We start from the raw sequence: 24,083 nt of genomic DNA, 5'->3' as shown, positions 1-24,083 counted from the left end.
GCACAAGGTTTAAGATACTGGGAACTGCATTGGTTCTAGGTGATTCCTTGTACTAAAAAATTATTGTTTATTAGTACAAACAATACTAACTGGGGCAAAGAGCTTGGTCCAAAGCAGGCTACAGGGGATTTGCTCTCAGCTTCACCATGAATTTGATTCAAGCAGAAGAGAACTGAACTGAAAAACGCCTGGGTTACACAAGCATAACAAACCCCCATCTTCATACTCAGCAGGTAGCACATGTCAGTCCACATTTACATTGCATCAACACTGGTCAGGCACTTCAGAACTTCTGCGTAAATACGAAATGCTACAGCTCTCTGCCAAACCAAACTTCCATAAAAATGTAATTTAAAGTTTTGAGAGCTTTGTAATAATTTTACAACTCACACTGATGTGTGCAGCTCTTTGTCCCAGGTACCAGTTACCTACGTACACTGGTTGTGAGAATGATACTGTCTTCAAACCAAGACATCCACCATCTCACTAACACAATAGCCAAGACCTATACTTCTGGATCCTGACGCAGAACATACATTTGAAGCATCAGCACCCTCTCACCAATATGGAAATCACGTGTGATAACTTATTTACTGTATAATATAGACAACAAGGAGAAAGCTGCATAGCGAGGCATTTTCACTTACGTGGTTTATATAGAGACTCTTGCGTTTTTCTCTCACTGCAAAAACACAAAATATGATAGAAATATTACATGACTATTTTTCCCGATTAAGTTTCTTATATACCATTTATAATAAAAGAACAGGAGGCTATCTATGTGCAACATTATAACTGCTTTTACACTAACCAAGTATATTTACATATCAAACACAGAAAGAACACGTATCTGCACGCATAAAGGCATTTACGCTCACTAGTGCGGTGATGGATTAAAATTCTCATCCATTTGGGTACTTCACCAAGCACCGGTCCACATGGGAAAGTTAATATGCAGTAAGATACAGTCCCAAGTTAGCAATGGATTAGGCATCCTTCACCAATTCTCTGTGTATGTACTTCTGAGCCACCAGTGCCTTCATGCAAGGTACCTTCCTGCAAAGTGGCCTACACTACAGGCAAGAAAGCAGCTAAACAGCTACACCATGGAGTTAGCGAATTCTCATCATAGCTTACTGTGCACTAACTCCCATAGAGGAGCCTTGAAACCATATGCATTACACCACTGCCTTCGATAATTATCAGGTGCAAGCCTGAAACTATTACTGATGTCACATATAACCATGAAAATATATTACTTTGGTGAGTATGAACCAGTCACCACAAGCAAGGGTTGCAAGTCAAGGCCACAATTAGCCAAAATATTCAGAAAGTAAACAGCAACAAAAGGGAGATAGATGTATAAACTCTTGTCAGGCAAATGCTTATTACAGCTGATTAAGTATATTCTATTTAATTTTTTTAAAGCACTTTCCCATTAACTCACCCCATAGAGAGCCCATGGAGCTCTGTTCCAGTGAAAATACCAAAGCATTTAAGATACAAGTCTGAAGGCAACTAACACAAATCAAACTTCAGGATTAAAATGGTTTCATGCGGTAGGTGATTTTAAATGCACTTTGGCGCACCATGATTTGAAAGCTGCGCAACCCAATACACTTAGCAAAATAAGAGCATTCATAATGGTGGGATAGCCTGTCCATTCCCTGTTGGATGAGAAGCAGTTATTCATGATTTACTATAAGCAAGCGATCTCACATAAACAAGGCTGCACGCGTGAATACTGTGAAATAACTGTATTTAATGCAGACATAAAATGATAAGAAAATGCAAAAAAACTTTTAAAAATCCTTACATAATTTTCCTCCCAGGGAGCAGAAAGGAGAATCACACATGACAGATGTTAGCCATGTCACTTAGTACATGCTCAGATCCACAATTACGGACATTATATAAGAAACAGAATTAAACAGGAACAGCAGGAAAATTCTGATTGTCTAGTAAATAGTTAAACTACCTTAAGTCCTGCTAAAACATTACACTACACTTTAATTCCCTTCACAGCATTCATTACCAGAAAGCGACAGAAGTAATTATAAAGGAAACACCAAAATGATGGTAGATATTAATTTCTAAGAATAGCCAAAGTATTTGTCTAGTATTGCATGTTGCAGATAAGCTGCGTGTAAACCTAATAAGAGTACATAACTGAAAATTAATACCTATTAACCATGAAATTTTGAACACAGTTAGGTATTTAACAGTGTTTTAATCACAATTATACTGCATACAAAGTTCTAATGGACAAAATCCTATAAAGAGAGGCTACACATACACTCCAAATTCCATTTTAATCACCTTTTTTCCCTACCTTACTTTTTCTTTATTGTATTTTCCCTTGTATCCATTATTCAATTCCCCATGAAATCATGTATTTACAAAAGCAAGAACACCACTCATAGCTCATTCCCATCTGCTATTTCCAGTCTCCAGAAGCCTACAGTAATGTATTTATACACACCCCTCACTTCTCCCTGCTCGAGCACTGCTTCTGCTGCACATTATTCCAAGCAACACGTTGACCTCCTTTCCCTTATTTTCCCCATACAGCAGAAATTCAGCCTGGATTCTCAGGTAAGGCACTACAAGGCAGCAGCTGTGCTTTTGCACTTCTGGCCCACTCTGCCATAGTGTAAGGCTCAACTCTTTCCACAACATAGGCCAATGGGAAATTGGGCATAGCAAAAACCAATTTTGTAACAGCCACTCTCTTGTGACCCCTACCCTCTCTTTAAACAAGGGAAATAATTGTCTTCAAACAAGGTAAAGACAATTATTCCACAAGGCAAAAGGCCAGTTTTGCCAAGCTAAAATGAATGTAAAGGGGTAATTCCATCACTTGGCTGCAGTCAGTTTAAAAATGCTTTGCACAGCTCACACAGCGCAGCGTGGACTTCAGCAGACAGGACTGTAGTGTTATAACCTACCATCATTTTGTAATATAAACTCCTAACTGCGACTTCAAGCTTTTGGCTTTCAAGCACGGGGTTTTGAGAAAATGAAGCTCGACAGATTTAGAGTCAGTTTAAACAATTAAACTTCTACTTTCTTACTAACATTTTAAAATGTGAAAGGTTTGGAATGCTTCAAGTGGAGACTGAGATGCTGCCAAATTGTCTTAGTTTTCCCCATTTAAAGGTCAATGACCTTCCTATTCTGCAGGCACTTTCAACTGTTACTGGTGAACTTCTGCAGTAGTAGGAAAATGTATTATCTTGAAATAAAAATGAGTGCAAAATAAAAACACATACGTATGTGTGTGTATTTATGTATGTACATGTTCTTCATTGAGCTGTAATAGGAACTCTGTGCAATTTCTGTACACCACCTTAATGCTACTCATATCAGAATCAAAGACCAAAATCCTTGAGGATTACATCAATGTCTCACATTTTGGGAGTTTCAAAACTTTTCTTTTTGGTTTATTCAAGACAGGAGACTGTTCCCAGTCAACATGAAAGAGTAAGTGCAGCTTAATTCACCTCTATCCACAATACAAATACAGTTTCAAAATCCTCCTTGCCTGAAACCCATTGTTGCACCAATACTGAAAAATTTAGCCAGTAAATTGTGTGTGTAAAGCCTAAGGTAAGTTAGGCGAGGTGGACAGCTGTAAGCCACTTTCAGGAAAGACCATTATCAGCACCCTGAACTAGCAACCATTGCCTTCTTGCTATTAAAAGGACAGGATGTTACATTATTAGAGTGTTAAGGTTTGTAAACCCTGGGTTAACCACAAGCACACACTAAATAAACAGTGCACAGCTTTTCGGTACCCTAAACCATCCCCACTTGCAGGCCAAAGTCAGAAAACAAGGGAAAACTTGCATAAAGCACTCACAGAAGTTAGACAAAAAAAGGGGAAATTCTTTACTAGCTCCCTGAACCTGGAGAATTACTCATGATGATTCAGCACCTAGAAAATTCCCACAGGGTTGGAAACACTTAGAAAAGCTACTTTAGTTAGGAGTCATATTAGTATTTATTGTGTCTTCAACTTTTCTACAGATTCATTGAACTCTCAGGTAATTAAGGGTGCAGACTAGTAAGAGAAACAGGACAAATTAAGATGTTTAGCATCGCATCCGAGCTTCACGGAACAATGGGAAATTCAGACCATTCAATATCCAGAGATGCCTATCCCATCTTATTATATCTGGGGTAGTCTGCTTGTTCTTCACCCACATGCTGATTACAAGCAGCTCAAGCACAGCTCCTATTCCAGGACACTACTCTGTCCAGTGATTACCAGTGAGGCTGAGAGAGTACAGGGCTACTAGAAAGCCATACGCGGAATTGCCTGAAGGTAATGTTGCCAAGTCACTCCAGCATGTAGCAACAGACTTGGCCGTTTCCCATTTTAAAAACATGAGATATACACCCAAGAGTCACAGCCAGATCCTGGATAAAACCTTGAGACCCAATGCCCCTCAACTATCCATTGTGTATTTCAAATGTCTGCTGGTCTTATCTATAGAAATATTTTCACTCATAGTCAACAGGAAGGTTTGCCAGGCCAACAATATACAAGATGGAGAGTGGTAGTTATATGTCTACTAGGTGTTCTCAATATTGCCAGCTCAGCTCTTCTACATTGTCTTAAGAAGTTGTGGGGGTCCCTTAGACTCCATCTGGCTGTCAGCATACAACCCTACACATCCTAAACAACCCTTATATTTTCCCCTTAACAAGCATGTTATTATGTTTTGGTGTCAGGCAACCTCCATGAATAATATGATAACTCCAACAGCTCACTTGGTTCCATAAGGGGCCCAAAGTACAGCTAAGTAAAATGTCTGTTACTGTGAGCTGTCCCAGCAGAATGGGATGTTTTATTGGCAATACATCAGTAGACAAACGTTTGCAGAATCTTTTTTCTTTTGTACAGGCAAAATAGTCTTTGGATTTTTTTCACTGTTATCAAAGATAGCTGAACAGATCTTACACTCCTGTTGATAACATTGCTATATTGTTTCCCTAAATTCACTCTTCTTGCTCAAAAATGAGTTTTCTTTGTTCTTAAGCTAGAACAAAGCTTCACAGACCAGCTTTTGCATGGCTGTAAACTGTCATTAAAAGAAAACCGCTTATGGTGAACTCCATACTGAAATAAATTAACCATTATGATTACTACAAGTGAGAATAATCATCAGGTCTGGCCAAAATTTTAATTACTGGACTTGGCATTTTTTTTTGTCCTTCTTTTCAACAAGCTGTAACAAGAAACAGCATCCATATGGGATTATACAGTCTCAAAACACTATATAGACATCAACATTCATAATACAGAATACTGTGGAAAAATTATTAATTTACAGACTACCAAACCATGTTAAAATGGTACGTAACACACAAAAAAAAACCCCACTTTATAAGGCATTGACAGAACCAGGGCTGAATTCAGAAGTACAACTGAAGGGCAACAGAGGTACTCATATAATCAACTCTTCAACTAGGACCTAAATGTATATCCTCTTTGTTCTAGTCATGTGAAAAATTAGCAAGAAATATACAATAAGTGAAAACTACATTATTTATAAGTCACATATTTGACAGTGCAATTTACTATGTAAATCAAAATGGCATTTGTAGGCAGCAAAACAAGGACAAAGAATTCACACTGAACAATCAGAATTACAATGTAGGAATTGCTTTGAAAGTCTTGGTAGAAAATAATGTGTTTTGCATTGATTATTCATGTACTTCTACAACAACATGTCATACATGTCCAACAGGGAATGAATAAACCAGAATAAATGGCTTCTATTCTACTAACTCTATCAAGAGGCTTGCTTAGCAGATATAACTCCAGAGAGATCATTTTGTCTACAAATGAAAAAAAATCTCCAGGCAAATATATGATTATATCGAATCCACAATGAAAGAAGACAGAAAGTTTGGGCGGAATGTTGTTCTGTTATTAAAATCTAGTACTGAGCTCATGATATTTACAATATCAGCTACCTCGGCAGAAACTCTGGACTGTCTTCTTAGTCAATGTAAACTGTCATTTTCTGAAGAAAATACTTTCTACACATTTCCCAGAAGCTTGTCCTAATGTTTGGAGTTTTCAAAAATAAAAGAGTTACACAGGAAATTTTGGATTCAGATTCAAGGAAAACATTTTTAAAATATAGTTATATTAGGCTTTATCCATACCTGCAGTTCTGATACAATACCTAGTTGGAACTTACAATTTCAGCACATGACAGAACTCAAACCTGCACCTTCTACTACTGGTCTGACAAAATAAATAATTAAAGGTGTGACTTCTTTAAACTCTTAACATGATGCCTAAAAGCCTCTTTTTCTGGGGGAGAAGAATTATATATTATAAGACAATCCATGCATACTAACAAAGGGGTTAGATATAACTGCAATAGCAAATACTGTAATAAATTCAGTAACCTACCATCTGTTTGTGATTTACTGAGAAATATCGTACTGGCTCGTGGATGATCTGACGGGTTGAATTCCATGTTCAAATCTGGAAAGAAAGAAAGAAAAACACAAAACCATTTATGATTTCCAATGGCATACACAGATTTTCTCATTCTTTTTAATAAGACCAAATTTACATACTTAGGCAGCTGTTGCAAAACAAAATACATCTTGAAGCCAACTTTTTTATCCTTTGTCACACAAGTGGTTCTTTTTGGCATGCAAATCATTTGCATCAACACAGCTTTGGGATTAGACTTAAATTCTAAGGGCTGCTTTCGGATTAAAAGAGACAAAGCAGCTTGAGAAGTTTGTACATAAGAAGTCAGGAATTATCCATTTACTGTCAGTTTCTTCCTACCATGCCCCAACGCCATTGCTAAGCACAGGAACAGAGCTTGTTATATATAATTATAGAAGAATTAAGTATCACAAAACAAATATGCAACCCTCTGTAGATGTATGGATTTCTAAGATTAGATGTGATTAAAATAAATAGTTATTGCAGCTGAATGTTAAAAAAGTCCAGGCCACAGTGTTTCAAATGGTCAAGATTACAAAACTTGGAACTTTACTCATATTTCACAGATGAACATACTCCTTGCTGTAATAACTTCCAAAAAAAAAAAAACCCAAACCAACAAACCAGTTCTAAAAAACATTTACCAGGTTAAAGATTCAAATCTATCACACTTTATACAAACTTCTATGAATATTTTCCCTATTGAGGTTAAAATCGTTGAATTTACTTGTTCCCAAATTCCACGCCACTACCAATTTGTCAAAACTTATATGCCTGCATCCACTTGAAAGCATGCTACTAAAACCAGCACATCATTTTTTGCATTTTCTTGCTCTCCCAGTGTGGCTATCTCAACCTTAGTTCTCTTACATTCTCTTGCATTTGATGCAAACTAAATTCTCTTGCAGTTGATACAAGCATTTATGTGAGATTACATACAAGCACTGATATGTTTATCTTCTGTGATTACCCCAGGTTTTCTACATTTCTCTCACTCCCCTTTCACATCTCTGTAAAAGCTCAGCAAAACTGTAAATTAAGCCTCAGGTTTTATGAAAACAAAAAGTAAGTCTTTCTGCTCAGGGGTCAAGTTCTTCTGTCTACAGCTTTCCCTGTTCCTTCACCATCCATCACCATACTCTCTTCTCCTTTCCCTTTTATTTACCTATTTATGAGGTCTTCCACTTCCCTGCTTTTTTCTCCTGATCAAATACCTCTCTACAAACACACTTTCTATTTGTATTTTCCCGCTTATGCTCTCTTGGTTTCCTTTTCATCTGCCTGCATTCTGCAGCCCATGAGATGAGCAGCCTGACATGCTGCTGCTACCTGGATGTAACTTCCAGAATAAACGATCTTACAAAGAACAACCCAGAAAACCAAGAAGAGCAATTCCTCAGTTGGAAAGGGAGCTTATTATTACTCTTATCAAAGCCACAAAGGAAAAGAAATCTAAAAATTTCAAGGAAAAGTCATTTTGATCCTCCCAGAAACCACGGTTTGCAGCCAAGTTTAGAGAAGATTCTAGGAATATCATTTTACTACTAGGAGTTCTGACTTGAAAGCACTGTGAATAAGAAAGAATGTTTACCTGGTTCTTTCTGCATCTTATTTGGTTATAGAGAAGAATAAAAAAAAAACATCCCTTGAGATATATAGTGCTGGTAAAGATTGTTTTCCATTTCAGGATAATTTTTCCATTAAGTTGAATTCAGCATGCAATTCATTAAGTAATCAGCATTTTTAAATGGCAAAATGCATTGTCTTTTATCATCCTCTTCATCTTCTATCAAACAGCACAACACATTACCATAAACAAAACATGCCTTTTTTTTTTTTTAACCACTACAGATTATTTTTCTACAAATCTTTTGAGGTACAGCAATGCAAATTCAGTCATCAAAACAGGCCCAGCAACATGAAGCTGAACTCAGCTTACAAAACACTGCCCCTAAACAACAGAAACATTCCTTTCCTTCAGGCCTAGAAAATTGTCTGCTCAGAGAGTCGTAACAACCTGGTACAGGCTTACAGCCTGATTGCAGGGCTGAAAAGAGAAGAAAACCAATTTCCACGTCTTGCAGTCAAGTTGCAACTATTTACGATTCCTGTGTTATAAAAGGCTATTTTGCAGAAGCTACAAACCAACAGAGGACTTAAGAGTCTTTCTGGAAAAAAAAAGGCAAGAACTACCTAAAAGCACTGCCTCTTGGATTAGCTGTTATTCTTCTGACAGAAGCCGAAAGGCCAGCAAAACCCAGTCTCTGCAGCTGCAGAAGACAGACCAGGCATTTTGAACCATCTTGGGAGAGGCAGCTACCCACTGACAGGCAGTGACTACGGCTCCTTCCCCATGCTGAACCCCACAAAGCACCACGTGTCCTCTTTCCACATCCCTTCTCTCACATCCTCCCCAGCAACAGCAGCCATCAAACGCATCCATCTGTCTTTCTCAAATTGCCTGGACACAAATCAGAGCGTATGGGCTGTGGCAAAGTCCACTAGGGCAGGTTACCCAGTGCAAGGTGGCTAGTAGAAGAAAAGTGCTGGTGCTGCTGAGAGAGGTTGGCTCCCCACCTCCCTTTGAGGAACAGCATAAGCCTCGTGGACTTGCAGGCAGAAGAAAGCACTGACTGTTCGCTGCACCTGCAACTCAATCACTCCCAGCTACTCCAGGTAAAAGAATTAGGCAAATCCAAGCATCCCACAGGCCATCTGTGGGACCATATGACTCCAGGCCACCACTGCTGGCATACAGAAGCATTATAATGGATGAAACTACAGAACACACAAATAAGATTTCCCTCACCGATTGATCTCAGATGTCTTGATTTATTGTACAGCTTGAAGACAAATGCCTTTTTGAATATGGCAACAAATTCTCACATATCTGTCACTAGAAACCATGTTACAGAACAAAGAGATCACAAATATCTGAAACTAATAACTCATCACCAAAGGGCATTATCCATCAAAAGGTAACCTCCATCCTAAAGAAAATAATATATATTAATACTGCTTTACTGTTACCAGTAGTTCCTTCTAGCTTTTTAAAAGTATCATGAAAACCAATCATAATATGAAAGTTTTACCCATTTGGGAATGGAATATTGAAAGATTAAGAGAGATTTAAATGCACAAAAGCAACATCGACTATTCAAGAGAGAAGAAAATGAGACCCAGAATTTCAATTACTGCAATCTGCACAAAACTTTACTCCATTGCTAGCAGTCTGCTCTATGACTCATCATAGCATTACAAAGGACAGGTTTAAAGTGGCTACTTCTTCCAGCAGTTACCCTGCACTCCAAAATTAGCTTTTAAGAAAAAGTCACTATCTCGCAGACAGTCTAAATCAAAAATCTTTCACTGCAGATGTTCCTTCCACTTAAATAAATGTGGAATGTTTTCCTACAGATTTTCATAGTTCAAAGATCACGTGGTGGGGTTTTTTTTTTTCACTACTAAAGGGCTGTTAAGTTTGCAAACTGTAACTCCCATCCTGTAAACACCTAAACGCTGTCATACCCCTTGAAAATCTCAGGGGTTTCGCTTGCTCAGGACTGCAAACCAAAGGTGTGTGTCTATAAATACATGTATACATGCGCATGCACGTATCTATATAGATGAATATTTAAATTAAACCTAGTTTTTGGTTAGGCAAAGGAAAGTCAGAAGTAGATTTTACATATAACTTAATTCGGTACATAACTGTGCTGAAGTTTAAGTAGTTTAAGACAACCACCAGAAGACCACAATGAAGTTCACCATGTACAATGTGAGAAACTTAGCTCCTAAAGCCACAGTAACTGCATTCAAATATGGACATAAAAAGAAATGAACAGTAGAACAATTCAGCTTCAGATCTGGGGTGAAACTCAGGCAATATTTTAAATCCCAAAACAATATCTTAAAAAGCATTACTGAAACCAAAACCACTGAATATAGCTTCAGTATGGATTTTCTACTAGGATAAGAATAAAGTTCAGATGAGTGTAGAGGAGAACTACTACAATGACTGGAGGACTGCAGAAAATGCCTTCAAATGATAGTGTGAGTTCAAACCATTTAGCTATGAGAAAAGAAAACTAGGAGGTTTCTGCAGTTCACTTGTTCCTTCACAGGGGAAGAGTAAGTACTAAAAGCCCTCTTTAATCTAGCACACAACAAAACCAGTGGAAAATGAAAGCAGAAAGATCTTAATTATGAACTCTGTGTGTGTGTGTGTGTGTGTACGTAAGGGAGGATAATTAGCCACTGAAGGAAAACAAACTCAACTTTATTTGAAGTTTTCCCCTTCCAGAAGATTGCTGCAGCCAAATATCCTTAGGCTTTAGTCCAGCATGAGTATTTAGGCTCAATTTAATAACTACATGCAAGTTACTGTCTTATGATTCATATGCAGGTCAGATCAGCTGATCCCAGTGGGCTGTAGCCTAAGTTCTATAAAATCTTCAGAAATAGCAATATTTAAATTATTAAGCACAAAACCTCAGCAAATTCCAGTGGCACATCTGTAGACTTTCTAAAACTGCACCAAACTCTGCTGCAATTCTTCAGAACGAGCTGTATTTTCAGACTTGTGGTCAGAATATGTTAGGCAGGATAAAACCAGAAAGGATGAGACTAAATGTTTCATGGCAAAATTTTAACAGAGAAATATAACTGTTTCTCCAACTCACGAGTCTATTGCGATAGAAACAGACACCACAAGAGGATGAAGGATGGGTGCTGTAGCAATTAACTTCTGAGCAACACGCATCAAAGCTTCTGCTGTGATACAAACAGGAAAACCAACACAGTTGCTGCTTTTGTAACAGTGCACGTGGGCTGCAGCACAGGGAGCAGGTCTGAAAATGCGTTTATCAGAAAAATAAGATGTTACTTCCTTCCTTTCGAACAATGAAATTTGGGTAAGCTTGCACCACCAAAGCTCTGATGCCTATTCAGTAATGGACTAAAGCCTGAACTAAGTAAAACTCTTACCCCTGGGACCATAGGCTATCTATCACTGCCACTGTGTAACCACCACTATCATTAACGAATGAGATAGCTTCACTTATGCTTCGCTATTTAAAGGGTGGCTACAAAGTAGATGGAGACTCCCTTCTTACAAGGAGTCACATGGAAAAGACAAGGGGTAACAGGTACAAGTTACTCCTGGGGAGATTTCAGTTGAACACAAGAAGAAAATTGTTTATACTGAGAACAATCAGCCATTGGAATAATCTTCTCAGGGACACAGTGGATTCCCCAGTGTTTGACACTTAAGATTCAGCTGGAGAGGGTGCTGGGGCATCTAGTCTAGGTCATGCTTTGTCTAGAAAGGTTGGACCAGATGATCCTTTAGGTCCCTTCCAACCTGGTATTCTATGATTTGTGATCAGTTTAATGAGGTATCACATGCTTTTTTAGTTATTCAAAGAGAATTCAGGTAAGAACAGACTTGTCCAGGGCATGCCACAGGGGAAACTGCAGCTGATCAGGCACTACGCAAATCACTTAACTGCTTTATCATCTTTTCCCCACCCACAGCCTGACACTACAGAGTGACTGCCTGGTATAGCCTGGTGGGTGTAAGACAACAAAAACACCACATTGGTGCTTATCAAGGAATTAAAAGAATTCAAGCAACAAGCAGTGATTAAGCCCTACACCCTTCCAGGAAGCATGCTGAAAGACAACAATCACCTGGAAAGCAGAAGGAAAGGGAAGCACAGGTGACCAAAGGGAAGGGAAGGGCTTTCAGGGAGATGCTAAGAGCAGGGCTTTGAGTGTGCCCTGATGCAGCTGCAGAATAGCACAGCTGTGCCTCCTTCGCCTAGGCCACCTCCATGGTACCAGTAGGACCTGAAATGTTATTTCTCCTGCTGGCAGAAAGAATGAAGTTATTGCTCCAGCTTCCAGGGTACCTCATGCCTTTCGGCTTTTCTTTTCCTCTGGTGGGTTGCTCCCCTCTACTAACAGCAATTAGCCATTTCAATTGACAGTAACAAAAATTTTCCCTTAAACACTATTATGTTGTTATAATTCCCTCAGGAGCTGGTAAGAGTTAAACGGACACCTCAGCTAAGAGAATCTTCCTCATCTGTCTCTAGTTAAATGAAGAAAAAACCCAAAGATTAAGAGAACAGAGAGCAAAGAAACAAGACTGAAGAAAGCAATCTCTCACAATTATTATCCATTTTCTTAGACTTTATTTTAAATGACCATAATTTATGCAAAAGAGCCATGATACCCCTACATTTGGAAAACCATAGCACTAAATCTAGTACTAAAGTTTCCATTTGAGAATTCTGTACATTAATATCTCTAAAACGTGGGATGTGCCAAACACTAGGACTAAAATAATTCACTGGGATGAATAAATAAATAAAGCACTGGGATACTTTCTCTTCAGAAGGTTTTATAGCTTTCAAGCCAAAATAAAGACTGAATTGTATAGGCTGACTCCACTGAGTAATAACAATAACTGCATCTGCTTTTACACTAAAGCTTCCGAAATGTGAGATCCACTACCAGAAGTTTCAGATTATGCCATTCAAACATCACACAATCACAGTATGAAGACTTATCAGTGTCAGACCACAAGATGTATCTGTACCTTTTTACAGTACTTCATGTCTAGTGCGAGCAGCAGCTAACCTACCCCAAATGAAAATGCCTCTCAGCTGTGTTACTGCCTGCCATATTCTTGTAAGAATGAATGTTAATGATAACGTTCCAGTAAACTTTAACAGTGATTACGAAAAGAAACGAAAGTTGGAAATTGGAAGGCTTTCAAGAGGCAATTGGCTGGAAGGGTAAACTCCTTCAGGTTTGGCTAGGTCGCTGGAAAAACTTGGATGTGATCTTTGCTACCCTGGAGCTACAGTATTCTCTGAGTAGCCTTCCAAGCAAAGGACAGGCATGACATTTCTCAGCAAGCTCCAATTACATGGTGACTCTGTTCCAGGCTCTGCTCTGATCATGGCCTTTGAGGGAGACAGAGATAGTTTATCAATAAAAGGAGCCCTCTGTGGCAAATAATGCTTGTTTCTGTACAGTTTTTCCTGACCAGTCAGCCAAGTTACAACACAGAGCAGTTCTCATGGACACAGCTGTATTTATTTTCTCTTCTAGAAGGAAAATCACATCTATAAGTTTTTGCAGAACAAGGTTTCTATCCAGGATTTTTAGTTCTGTATCATTTCTCAAGATCTGTATTCCCTTTCACAGCAGCCTTTCCCAACTAACTAGACACATTTTGAGAGCAAATTAAATCATTTGACATTACGTGACATGTAAGCCTTTTTAATGTCTCCTTACGTTTAGAAAAGATACCAATTAATAAATCTTTTCCATCTCAAGTACATCTCATAAATGTCTTTCAGGTGTTTCAGTACTGCATTTATTACTTTTTGCTTTGACTGGAACTAAAATGGAGTTTAAAAGTTTCAGTGATATAGAAGATAACAGAAGCTGAGAAAACAAAAAAAAAAAAAAAATGCATCACCTATCCACCCACACCACCACATCGCTTCTGAGTCCTTGGCATCAAGTAGGAGGCAGGTTTTAGCCCAGCAGATTGAGGTGGCCAGCACAAGACCATGCAGACACTGCAGCCTCCCTCAGAGGGGAGGCTCGTCTGGATGAACAAAGTGTCAGGGAAACAAAGCTGAAGCCAAGTGCAGCTGGCCTAAAGCTTCTTACCAAAAGGCAAGGAAATGCACGTGATGTTTCAGTTCTGCTGCTGGAATACAAAGATGGGGCAAGGCTTGCCATCATATTTTCAGAAGCATGGTCTGCTCTGAATATTGTAAGTAATATAAACAATAATATGAAATCATTCCCACAAAATGCTTTTTTCAGTAATCATACGTAATATGGCTGCCCTCCAGAAACACAAGATAAAGACAGGAACTACAGTGCACACATAAAAAGCACGTATCTTGCTTTGCACTTCCACACTTTGCTGTGCATCCCCCATCATTGCTCATTTTCACACTAATGACCTTTCCATTTTGTTACTGAACACCACTCTTTGGCACTTGAGAACACAGTACTCAAGTTTCCCAGTTCCACCTTCTCTCCTAATAGCCTTCCTCCATTCAATGACACGGAGCCAGCCAACACACGCTAGCTGTGATCGTATCGGCATGCACCCCTTTAGAAACACCTCTCCATTAAAAGTGCATTTCTACATAAGGCAGCAGAATGTCCCCCCCGGACTGCTTCATCATCTCTTTACAATGGGGCTTATGAACACCCTAGCTACTGCCTCCTTTTGTCAATGTGCCCCACTTAAGGCATGTGTAGCAATAAAAGGAACAAAGCCACTGTCCTATTAACCTCAAAATGAAATTCTGCATTTCTCTAATGCCCCAGTGACACTGAGCACCACAAATGCTTTTTCCCTAATGCATTTTTACTTCACATATACACCCCTTTGAAATTAATTTACTCTGCCCTATTAGATCTGAAGGTAGATACAATGGAATATAAATAGCTGTGAAAGAGTTTTAAATAAAATTATTAATAACTAAATAAAATCTTATTTTTCTCCCCATAAATATATAAAAAATACATTATGATTCAGCTACAACTCATTACGATAATCATTTAACATGATGCACCTAACATGTTTTACAGATGTATAAACACAGTACCATTACAGACCTGAACAAATGACACCAGCTGTTGCCATACCACTTTATTTTGCTTGTCACTTCAAAACATTCAAACAGTACTACTACGCTCTCCACCAAAGAGGCATCAAGCCATCAGTGCCTCAAGTGAAGCCTGCTGTGATCTCAGGCACACTTGCCACAAATTCAACCCAGAGGTTAGCAGCTGGCAGGGAATTACTTGTCACTAAGTCAAACACATACTAGTCAGCAGAAGTGTTGGGTTAACCTCCAGCAAAGTTAACCAGTTTTACTTGAAGACACAGATCAATACCAAGTTAGCAGCATAATCATCATCATTTCATAGCTGAGCTGACATTATAAATCTGAATCTTCGATTGAAGCATTACCTGCAGCTTTGCACCAAGGCGTATGCATTTCATCGTTCCTTAAAACACATTATTGCCATGTGTATTGGTAAGAAATTGAATGACCTTAAGGATGTCTTACATTCTGCAAAGCACAGCACAAGAGCTTGAGCTGGAGCTCAATTCTTCATCTGTAAAAAAGTAACTTCATAATGGCAACTGAAGTTCTGAGGAGCCCTTATATCAACACAGCAGAGCAGGACAGGCTTACCCTTCCTCATTCCCTTAGAGAAATGACTTTAATAAATGCCAGTGAAAACGGCATTTTTCCAGGATCTCTTCTTTTTCCTTTTGCTTCGTCACAGAGCTGCATGACCTAAAGTAGGCAGGTAATCCGTGAAATACAAACAGAAAAAGCCCTATCCTGCTTTCTCAGAAAATCTTGTGCAAGTGTCTTATAGAACACTTGCAAGGATACATCTGTAACTTCAGGGGCTTTTTTTTAATATACAGAAATACAATTTGCAATCTTTTCTGAGGAACACCACAGGATACTTGGTAACCTACAATAATAGGCTTTCAATTTTTCCCCTGCAGATTTGCATTCACATGGCAACCAAATTACCATGCTACCAAGACACAGTGTTAAATCGGGACTAAATGCAGCTTGCCACCTAAAACTGAAAAGCAACTGACCTTAAATTAAAAACCTCTCTTATCACTGCACTCTCACATTTGTGAATGTATGCAAAAGCCCATAAACACATACAACTAAAATGCATGTGCATGCATATACACATAACTGAGCCACTGAGCACTTCCACTACTGAGTTGTAGAGCAGTCCCTAAGCCCAGGAGGCTCAGTCTCCTTACAGTCATACGGCACAACACATACAATAACTAGCAAAACATATATCCACTTTGGAGGGAGCCATGTAATTCTTGCCCATACTCCAGACAGCATAGCTTTTAAAACCCCATTACCTTGCAGGTCTTTCATCTGTCATCAAAAAAAAAACCCTTAACTCACACTCACATATCCTATATACCAGGCAATGAAAAAGGAGCAATAAAGGATGAAAGGATACATTAAACTCTGAAGAAAACAACTGCAGATCTTTAATTGACATTTATTCTCAGTCTTTGATTGAGTTCCTTAATTGACACTTGTTCTCAGAGTCAGCTCAGACTCATTACATGCTGATCTTGGAGAAAAACCCTGTAACATCTGAGTATGCTGCAAAATTGTCACTATAGGAGATACCACTTCCAGAGTGATAAAAAGCAGGATATTAGTATCTTCTCTGCTGTGAACTTATAATGATCTAAAATACTGCCATCCATCTTCATTGTGATTTACTGTATTAATCTGAATATGTGATTAGCTCTAAAAAGCCACAGAAAAGTCTTAAATTTACTTTTAAATCAAGATCATACACAAACTCATGCCAAAGATGGACTTATTCCCAAAATTACATTGGCTCAGTGCCCAGGATGTAACATTCAGTCCCAGAGCAGTAATTAGTTTCAGATCCAGTATCCTGCAACCCTCTAGCTCTTAATGTGTGCTCTGGGAAACTGAAAAAGGGACAAAAGCAACTTCCTATTTGTTTTCCCAATCATGTATACGCAGCCACCGCATGTAATACTGAAGTCTTGAGGTGACCTGATCAGCCACAAGTCATGCAGACATTCTAAATCTAGGCAGATATCAGATCGAACCCAGAAAAGGGATACCTGCACTACTGGTAAGAAGGAGGAAGGTCCAAAAACGTCACAGAGAACACGTGCAAGGTTAAATTATGTAGAGTACAGCCAAAAAGTTAAAGGGGGTGCTGGTAATTCCATTACAGATGAGGAACTGAGGGAAAGGAATAAAGTCAAGGCATTATAAAAATTACAGTGCCGTTTTGCACTTACTCCATCAGACTCCAGCCCTCAATCTAGATAGGCAGAAAAAGAAGAGCACATAGTTAGGGGTCACACTTGCATTATGTGCTTACTTAATAAGTAGCAGTATCTTACTTCCAGATTATGGGAGTTGTTCCATGTACCAAGGCTATTGGAAAGCTACATGTAAATGTCAGACCATATGTAACGTAACATTTTTGGACAAACACTTCATATTATTGCCTGGCAGGAACATGCTAATTTAACTAGCCACGTTCAATTCTTTGAGCTTTTACTTCGCATTAAATATCTCAACACAATACTGTTTTCAGAGTTGCCATGACAAAAGAGAATCAGAAAAAAAACAATGGATTAAACCAGAAAAGATAATACCTAATGCAGCATACTAATCAGGATGATTTCATCCAGTCTCCTTCAAGACAATCTACTGAAGGAATCTACTGACAGGGAAGAATAACCACATCACAAGCAATTTGTACTCTTGTCAGCAATGCATTTAATCACACCATAGATTAAATGTTTAAGCAATTGCTAAGCAGACATGGAATTTCCCAATCTGAAGGCCTAGGTCAAATCTGCTAATAAAAAGAATTAAATACAGTGATTCATTTCACTCAGGACCGCATCTCCTCACTTCAAATCTCACCAAAGTTTTTTTCATTAAAACACAACAGATAGTTGACACTGCAGCAGAAGTTTTACTGGCAAGTGGTGTAGGCATAGAAGCAGATATCCAATCAAACCCTAACTGCCCTTTCAAAGCAGAAAAAACCCTACCTGAAACCAAACAACAATTTCATACATTCAGGAATCACCACATAAAATGAACATGTGATATTTACCTGAAGGTCCTACCCTTATGAAGAACCTATTTTTAACAATAGTGATATTTAAAGTACATACATACATAGAGGGAAAGTTGAGGAGGCTTTCTGTAATGGGACATTATGTCTCTCAGACTTTCTGAATCATAGAATCATAAACTGTAGAATGGTTTGGATTGGAAAGGACCTTAAACTCATCTGCTAAGGGCAGGGGGGACACTTTCCACTAGACCGGGTTGCTTGAAGCACTGTACAACCTGGCCTTGAACACTGCTAGCGATGGGGCAGGCACAGCTTCTCCAGGCAACCTGTGCCAGTGCCTCACCACTCTCACAGTGAAGAACTTCCTCCTTCATACCTTATCCAAATCTCCCCTCTGACAGTTTAAAGCCACTCCCCCTTGTTCTATCACTACACGCCCTTGTAAAAAGCCCTTCTCCAGATTTCTTGTAAGCCACCTTTAGCTTTGGGAAGTCTGCTGTAAGGTCTCCCCAGAGCTACCTTTTTTTCACGCTGAACAACCCCAACTCCCTCAGCCTGAAGTTCCATAAAGGAATAATAAACATTTACATAAGAGGGATCTGACAGATATAACCTACCTGGCCTTCCAAAAGGTTTAACAAGGTCACCTGCTTCTGAAACTAAGCAGATATTCAGTGCTCAGAAAGGCCAGACACAGGCTGTTTAAAATATGGATAATGAAGCACAGGATGAAATTACCACTTTTCAACAGCTGTTATCTGTTGGTTTTCAACACATTCAAAACAATAAAGTTAATTTAGTAAGACAGCAAAGTCTGCAGATGACAGGACTTAACACAGCAAACTAGCATCAGCTATGAAGAATGTCCTAGTTACTGGTCAACAAATTGGCAGATGTAGATAAATGCAAAAAACTGGGGGAAATCTAAATTAATCTTCAAAATTATGAGCTTTGAATATTCCTACTCAGGGAATATGTTGCAGAAACTGGGAACAAATGCAACTAGTACAGACAGACTCAAACCACACGAGGAGGTGGCCCTTCAGCAACATTAACACTGTGGAACTACTTTTTACCCAACACTGAAGTTTCTACAGCTTCAAAGAGTTCGAAAGAGATGAGACAGGTTCCCGGAAGACAAACTCATAAAACCAACACTATTCATATCTGTTACATCATAATCTGATAAATTAGAAAAACGAACTGTTTAAATTAAACCAAATAAATCCTTTGTCTTTGAGACCTACTGAAACACCTGAATTAACTAAACCCAAAGCAGAGAATTTACTAGATCAGTATGCTTTCTAAGCAAGGAGAAAACCTGTCATTGCCTAGTAGTTTAACATTAACTAACTTTTCTCCACTGCTCTAGTTTTGTTAACTTTCTAGCATCACATTTATTGCAGCATATGGACTTTCATCCTCAGAGAGCACGGACCAGACATGCTTTTGTCTTTGTGGTACATGATGTCCTGGCAAACAGTAGGAAAGGAAGGTACTGCATGTACATGTACATGTGCATTGACCACAGGAACCAGGGTTACAGACGAGTCAGAATTGAAACGAGTCCAAACCAAATTTTCAGTAACGGCCCAATTATTCATCTCCTACCAGCCATGCTACCCCTCCAGTTAACTCTCAGGTCAGGGGATTGCCATGTTGCAGTTTTTCTGGTTGAAATAATGGTCACGTCCCATCTAATACTATATACATGTCACTCCACTGCAAATCACCTAAGGATCTGGACCAATCCAGGAAAAACTGGTCATTAACCTTCTTTTGCCTACTTGTATATAACTAGACTGAAGCCATATATTAAGAACCATACATCTCTGATTTGTAAAACAACAACTAGAGTTGCTAGCTCTGAAGGAAAAGTTTACAGTACCTTTGGGTAGAGAGGAACAGAAGCTTTAAGTTTTGGGTTTGGTGTTTTGAGTTGTTGTCTTCCACATCCCTGAAAAGGGATTAAATACAGAAGATTTTGCAGACCCTTGCTATCTATGAAAGGAGCGCAAGAGGCATTTCAGCTATTATCTGGGTTGCTTTGCCACATTTTTCAGTGGCCAGCTGCTTTAGGTATGTGGAACAGCATAAGAAACAGAGTATGAAATAAAGCAAAGAAGATGAACACAAAGTCAGAAATGGGAAGAAAATGAGGTACTATACTTGACAGGCAATACTGTATAATGAACAGGGAAAAGAAAGACTGCAATACCAAATATATCTAAATATTTAAAATGCTAAAGCATATTCAGAAAAAGGCAGGGGAGACAACCAGACCATGGGATGGCAAAGATATGGCTCATAAGTTAACGTCTAAGAGCTTTTGCTGAATGCTTCTGATATTTATTAAACACGTTATTCGACACACAGCTTGTAACACATTTATACAACAAAGCGAGGTTTTGAAAAAGCTCTGGCTGTAAGAAGGGACTGGATCCTGACTCCGTCAGAGTGCCTAAGCCAGGCTGTCTGCTACACCTGAAGTGCACCACTGCCCAGGGAGAGCCAGAGAAACTTTCAACACTTCAGTAAATGCAGATCAAAAGTGCCACTGCTTTTTACACACCCCAAGACCTTGCTGGAATTGGTTTCTGTCAGTATTTTTCAAAATACCACAAGTTCACATTTCTAAAAATTAACAGGTTTTGGATGGAGAGAAATGTTCAATTGCAGCATTTTCATTGCACCACACACTTTATAAATCATGACCATTGCCAGCTAGACAGACAAATAACAAATGGAATGTAACAAAGCAGATAAAAAATCCTCTTAAACGGTGAAGTTTAAATGTTCCCTCATTGCCTTATAGATCTTCAAAAATGTGTGAAGGTACCATGTTGTCTCATGATTTCAAGACCCAAATGGCCTCTGACCATATGCCAAAAGGGAACAGAGTCGCTTTGCCTGAGCCTCATTCGCATCCCAGTTGTGCAGAAAAATAATTTGACTGACCGGTTTCACCTATTGCTGGTGTTCAGTTTGGAGCCAATCTGTATTTCATTCTCACCACCCCCTGCACAAACTCCTGCTACTTTCGCTGTAATAATGCTGCAGAATTTGGCAGCTCATAGCCTCCTTTTATATAAGGGGAAGAATTAATTTCACTTTGCTGTTTGTACTTTGTCCTAGAGACATGGAACACATAGAGGATTTGATTATATAATCTGCAGATATGTGGGAGGGATTTGGAGGCTTGCCTGAAAACCTGCCACTTCTTACACATTTGAAAGCTCAACAACATGTTTTTCCGAAGTACGCATCCATGTAGCTGAAATCTCAATTGAGTCCCTCTGCTCTTGTATCACCAAAGTCATTACCAAAAAAACCAAAAGCCACACAGGCAAGAGGGTAAATTAAAAAAAATAAATACATAAAAGCACACAGGAGGTCTATTCAATAACTCGGGCTTGCTCCTGTCGTAACTGAGAAAAGCCCCAAAGAAACTGGCGAATTTACACCCATTTATACTACCTGATAACTTCAGTGGTTTCAGTCCAAATACCAGCAGATCAGTCACTGTAAAATACAGCCACCAGAACTGACACTGACATCACTGTTGTTGGCAGCTTTTTCTGAGAACCTGTGGACTGGCTGAACCTTAGCCTTTTTTCAATAAACACTCAGGCACGTAACACATCAGCAGTTCCAGTGACAGCAGTGTCACTTCCCATTCCTTTTAGCTATCATTTTTCAATGTGCCTTGGTCTTAAGGCAACTGGAAGTCTTCCAGGTATCGATGAAGTCATTTTGTCTTCATTACCAGCAATAGGCTACGATTTTCAAAAATACCACAGAAAAGAAGTTTTAAAATTCACTTTGCAATGTTAAGGAAAGTTCCAATTATTCTATTTGAAGCCTTACGGAACTGGAAAATGGTGCAGAAGACCGACAAGGTTTAAGTTGACATATTTTTACAGCACAAGCAAGTCCTAGCAAGGCAAAGCTTGATGAAAGGTATCAGCCTTTGAAAAATCATTAGCATCAGTTTTGTTTTCTCTTTTTCAACCTTTAAAACTTGATGCTGTCTCCAATCTGTCTGACTTCAAAAGCAGTAGATGATTTGTCCTCAATACAATAATATCTTTACACTGAAAATCAGTTTATGAGTGTTTTTAATTTTGATGGGTTTATCTTACATTTCTTCTTTGAGAAATAGAGATGAAACTCCCATAAATGGGCACTAATTTGATCCCATATAAGTAAGTGGAAAACAGCTAATTTATTCCTGGAGTCTTTTTAAGATCTTAGTCACTTTTACCAATGCTGACTAGAGATGTCCTAAATTATTTTATATATCAAATTTTATATCAACTTTTTTTCTTAACCAAATATGAAAATATATTCTGCAAATACACAGCACTCCATTTCCTCAAAATACCAGGTTGACTGAATAAACAGAAACAATTTTTGAGACACCCATCTCAAAGGTTTGCCATGGTCCTCAGGCCTTGGCTTTGGGTACATATGTTGCATTCCCTCGCACCCACGAGCCATGAGCTACTGGTATTTCTGGTATTGTCTTTTCTTCAGCACATTAAGGAGAAGGCTGGCATTACAGCTGAGGCAAAAGGCTGGGACTCCTGAGATTCAGGTTAAGTATTCGAACGCCACAAGCTTACTGTGGAATTGCATGAATCATTCCCCTAGATTCTTAACCTTGGTGTATTGACTCACTCACACTTATAAACCTTTTGGAAGGATGATTGTTTCTTGCTCTAAGTATGCCACGCAGCACCTCATGGCTCATACAGCAGTCTGTCAGAGACTGTCTCCACTAAAGCAACACGAATTAATTTCAAATCAATACCCATGTGTGATTCAGGGGAAGAATTTACACAGAGCTTATGAAAACTTTCACATTTTAAAGAAGCTGCTACTAAGAAAGCTGCAGTATCTTGGAGTGCCTTAGTCTATCCTTTCTGAAGAGGACCCTCGCAGCTGCTCACTAAATTAAGACAATTAAAAGATCTGTTCTTAAACCAAGTATTTGAATGATTAATAAGAATGGCTGAAAAAAAGCTACTTTTCTTAGCTAAGAAAATGAGTTTGGGGACTGGAATATACCAAAGGACGCAAGAGGAGAGTGCTGACACAGGCTTTGGGCAGGTTGGCAGGGAGAAGAGTTGAACATGAATGTTCTTGCAAAAGAACCATGGATCTTGCTCTTGAGCCCAGGCTGTTCCAGAAAAGGAAACAGAGCAGAGTGCATATGATTTGCCTAATCTTTGTGTATTTTATACTACTAAGTAACTAGCAATGATGTCCTAAAATTCCTCATAGGGTAACACGTAACACACACCTGTACTTGCAGTGAATACCCCAGAAAGCAATATGGACTGACATCTGTGACACTCTAGTGTTTAAGCCCCAAATACCCTGGAAGTTAGCACAGATCTGATACCCTGGAAGTTAGCACAGATCTGAGAGTCTTGGCAGTCGAGATGTAAAGCTCCATTTTGTTACAGGGTAACAATAAGCCTAAAACCAGGAAATCTTTCTGATGTGCCAAGAAAGAAACAATACCATGGCCTCCAGAGACACAGAATGCATAGCAGATGCCCCAGCACTGCTGAGACCCTGAGACTGAGAGCAGGCTGAGAAGTGTTCAAGTAAATTGGTGTCAGAAAGTTCTGCTGAAATGTTGGGTTGTTTTTTTTTCCCCAAGCAATTTTTTCTCATTATTTTTAACTGTCATGAGAAAATCTTTCTCTATGCACTCCCTCCCACTTCTCATCACTAGAAAAATTTCATATCCATTCTGTAATAAATTAGGATGTCTCCAACTGTCACACAGTAACGCATATATAATCAAGTGGAAAATTGTTCCCTTCAATCCACCACAGAAAGCAATAAGCAATAGAAAAAAATAAAGGCATTATTAGCACAGAACACAAGCTTGCAA

At 38.9% G+C, this 24,083-nt stretch overlaps 1 protein-coding gene across 2 annotated transcripts in view; it reads right to left on the bottom strand.

Moving 5' to 3' along the window:
• The window catches only part of CCNY (cyclin Y), a 120,683-nt gene that overhangs the window by 42,899 nt on the left and 53,701 nt on the right, over positions 1 to 24,083 (bottom strand). Inside the window, exons 2-3 of one of the 2 annotated variants that reach the window (XM_065666746.1) lie at positions 6,434 to 6,508; positions 648 to 682 (exon numbers count right to left, since the gene is read on the bottom strand). In XM_065666746.1, the coding sequence (XP_065522818.1) occupies positions 648 to 682; positions 6,434 to 6,508 (110 nt within the window). Of the gene's footprint in view, positions 1 to 647; positions 683 to 6,433; positions 6,509 to 24,083 lie in introns of those variants that run through there. The other variant, XM_065666748.1, reaches the window with a different exon arrangement.

This window comes from Lathamus discolor, chromosome 2 (genome assembly GCF_037157495.1).
Source record: "Lathamus discolor isolate bLatDis1 chromosome 2, bLatDis1.hap1, whole genome shotgun sequence".
NCBI classification, from domain to species: Eukaryota; Metazoa; Chordata; class Aves; order Psittaciformes; family Psittacidae; genus Lathamus; species Lathamus discolor.
The sequence above is the reverse complement of the archived record's forward strand: the minus strand, read 5'-3'. Positions and strand labels throughout refer to the sequence as shown.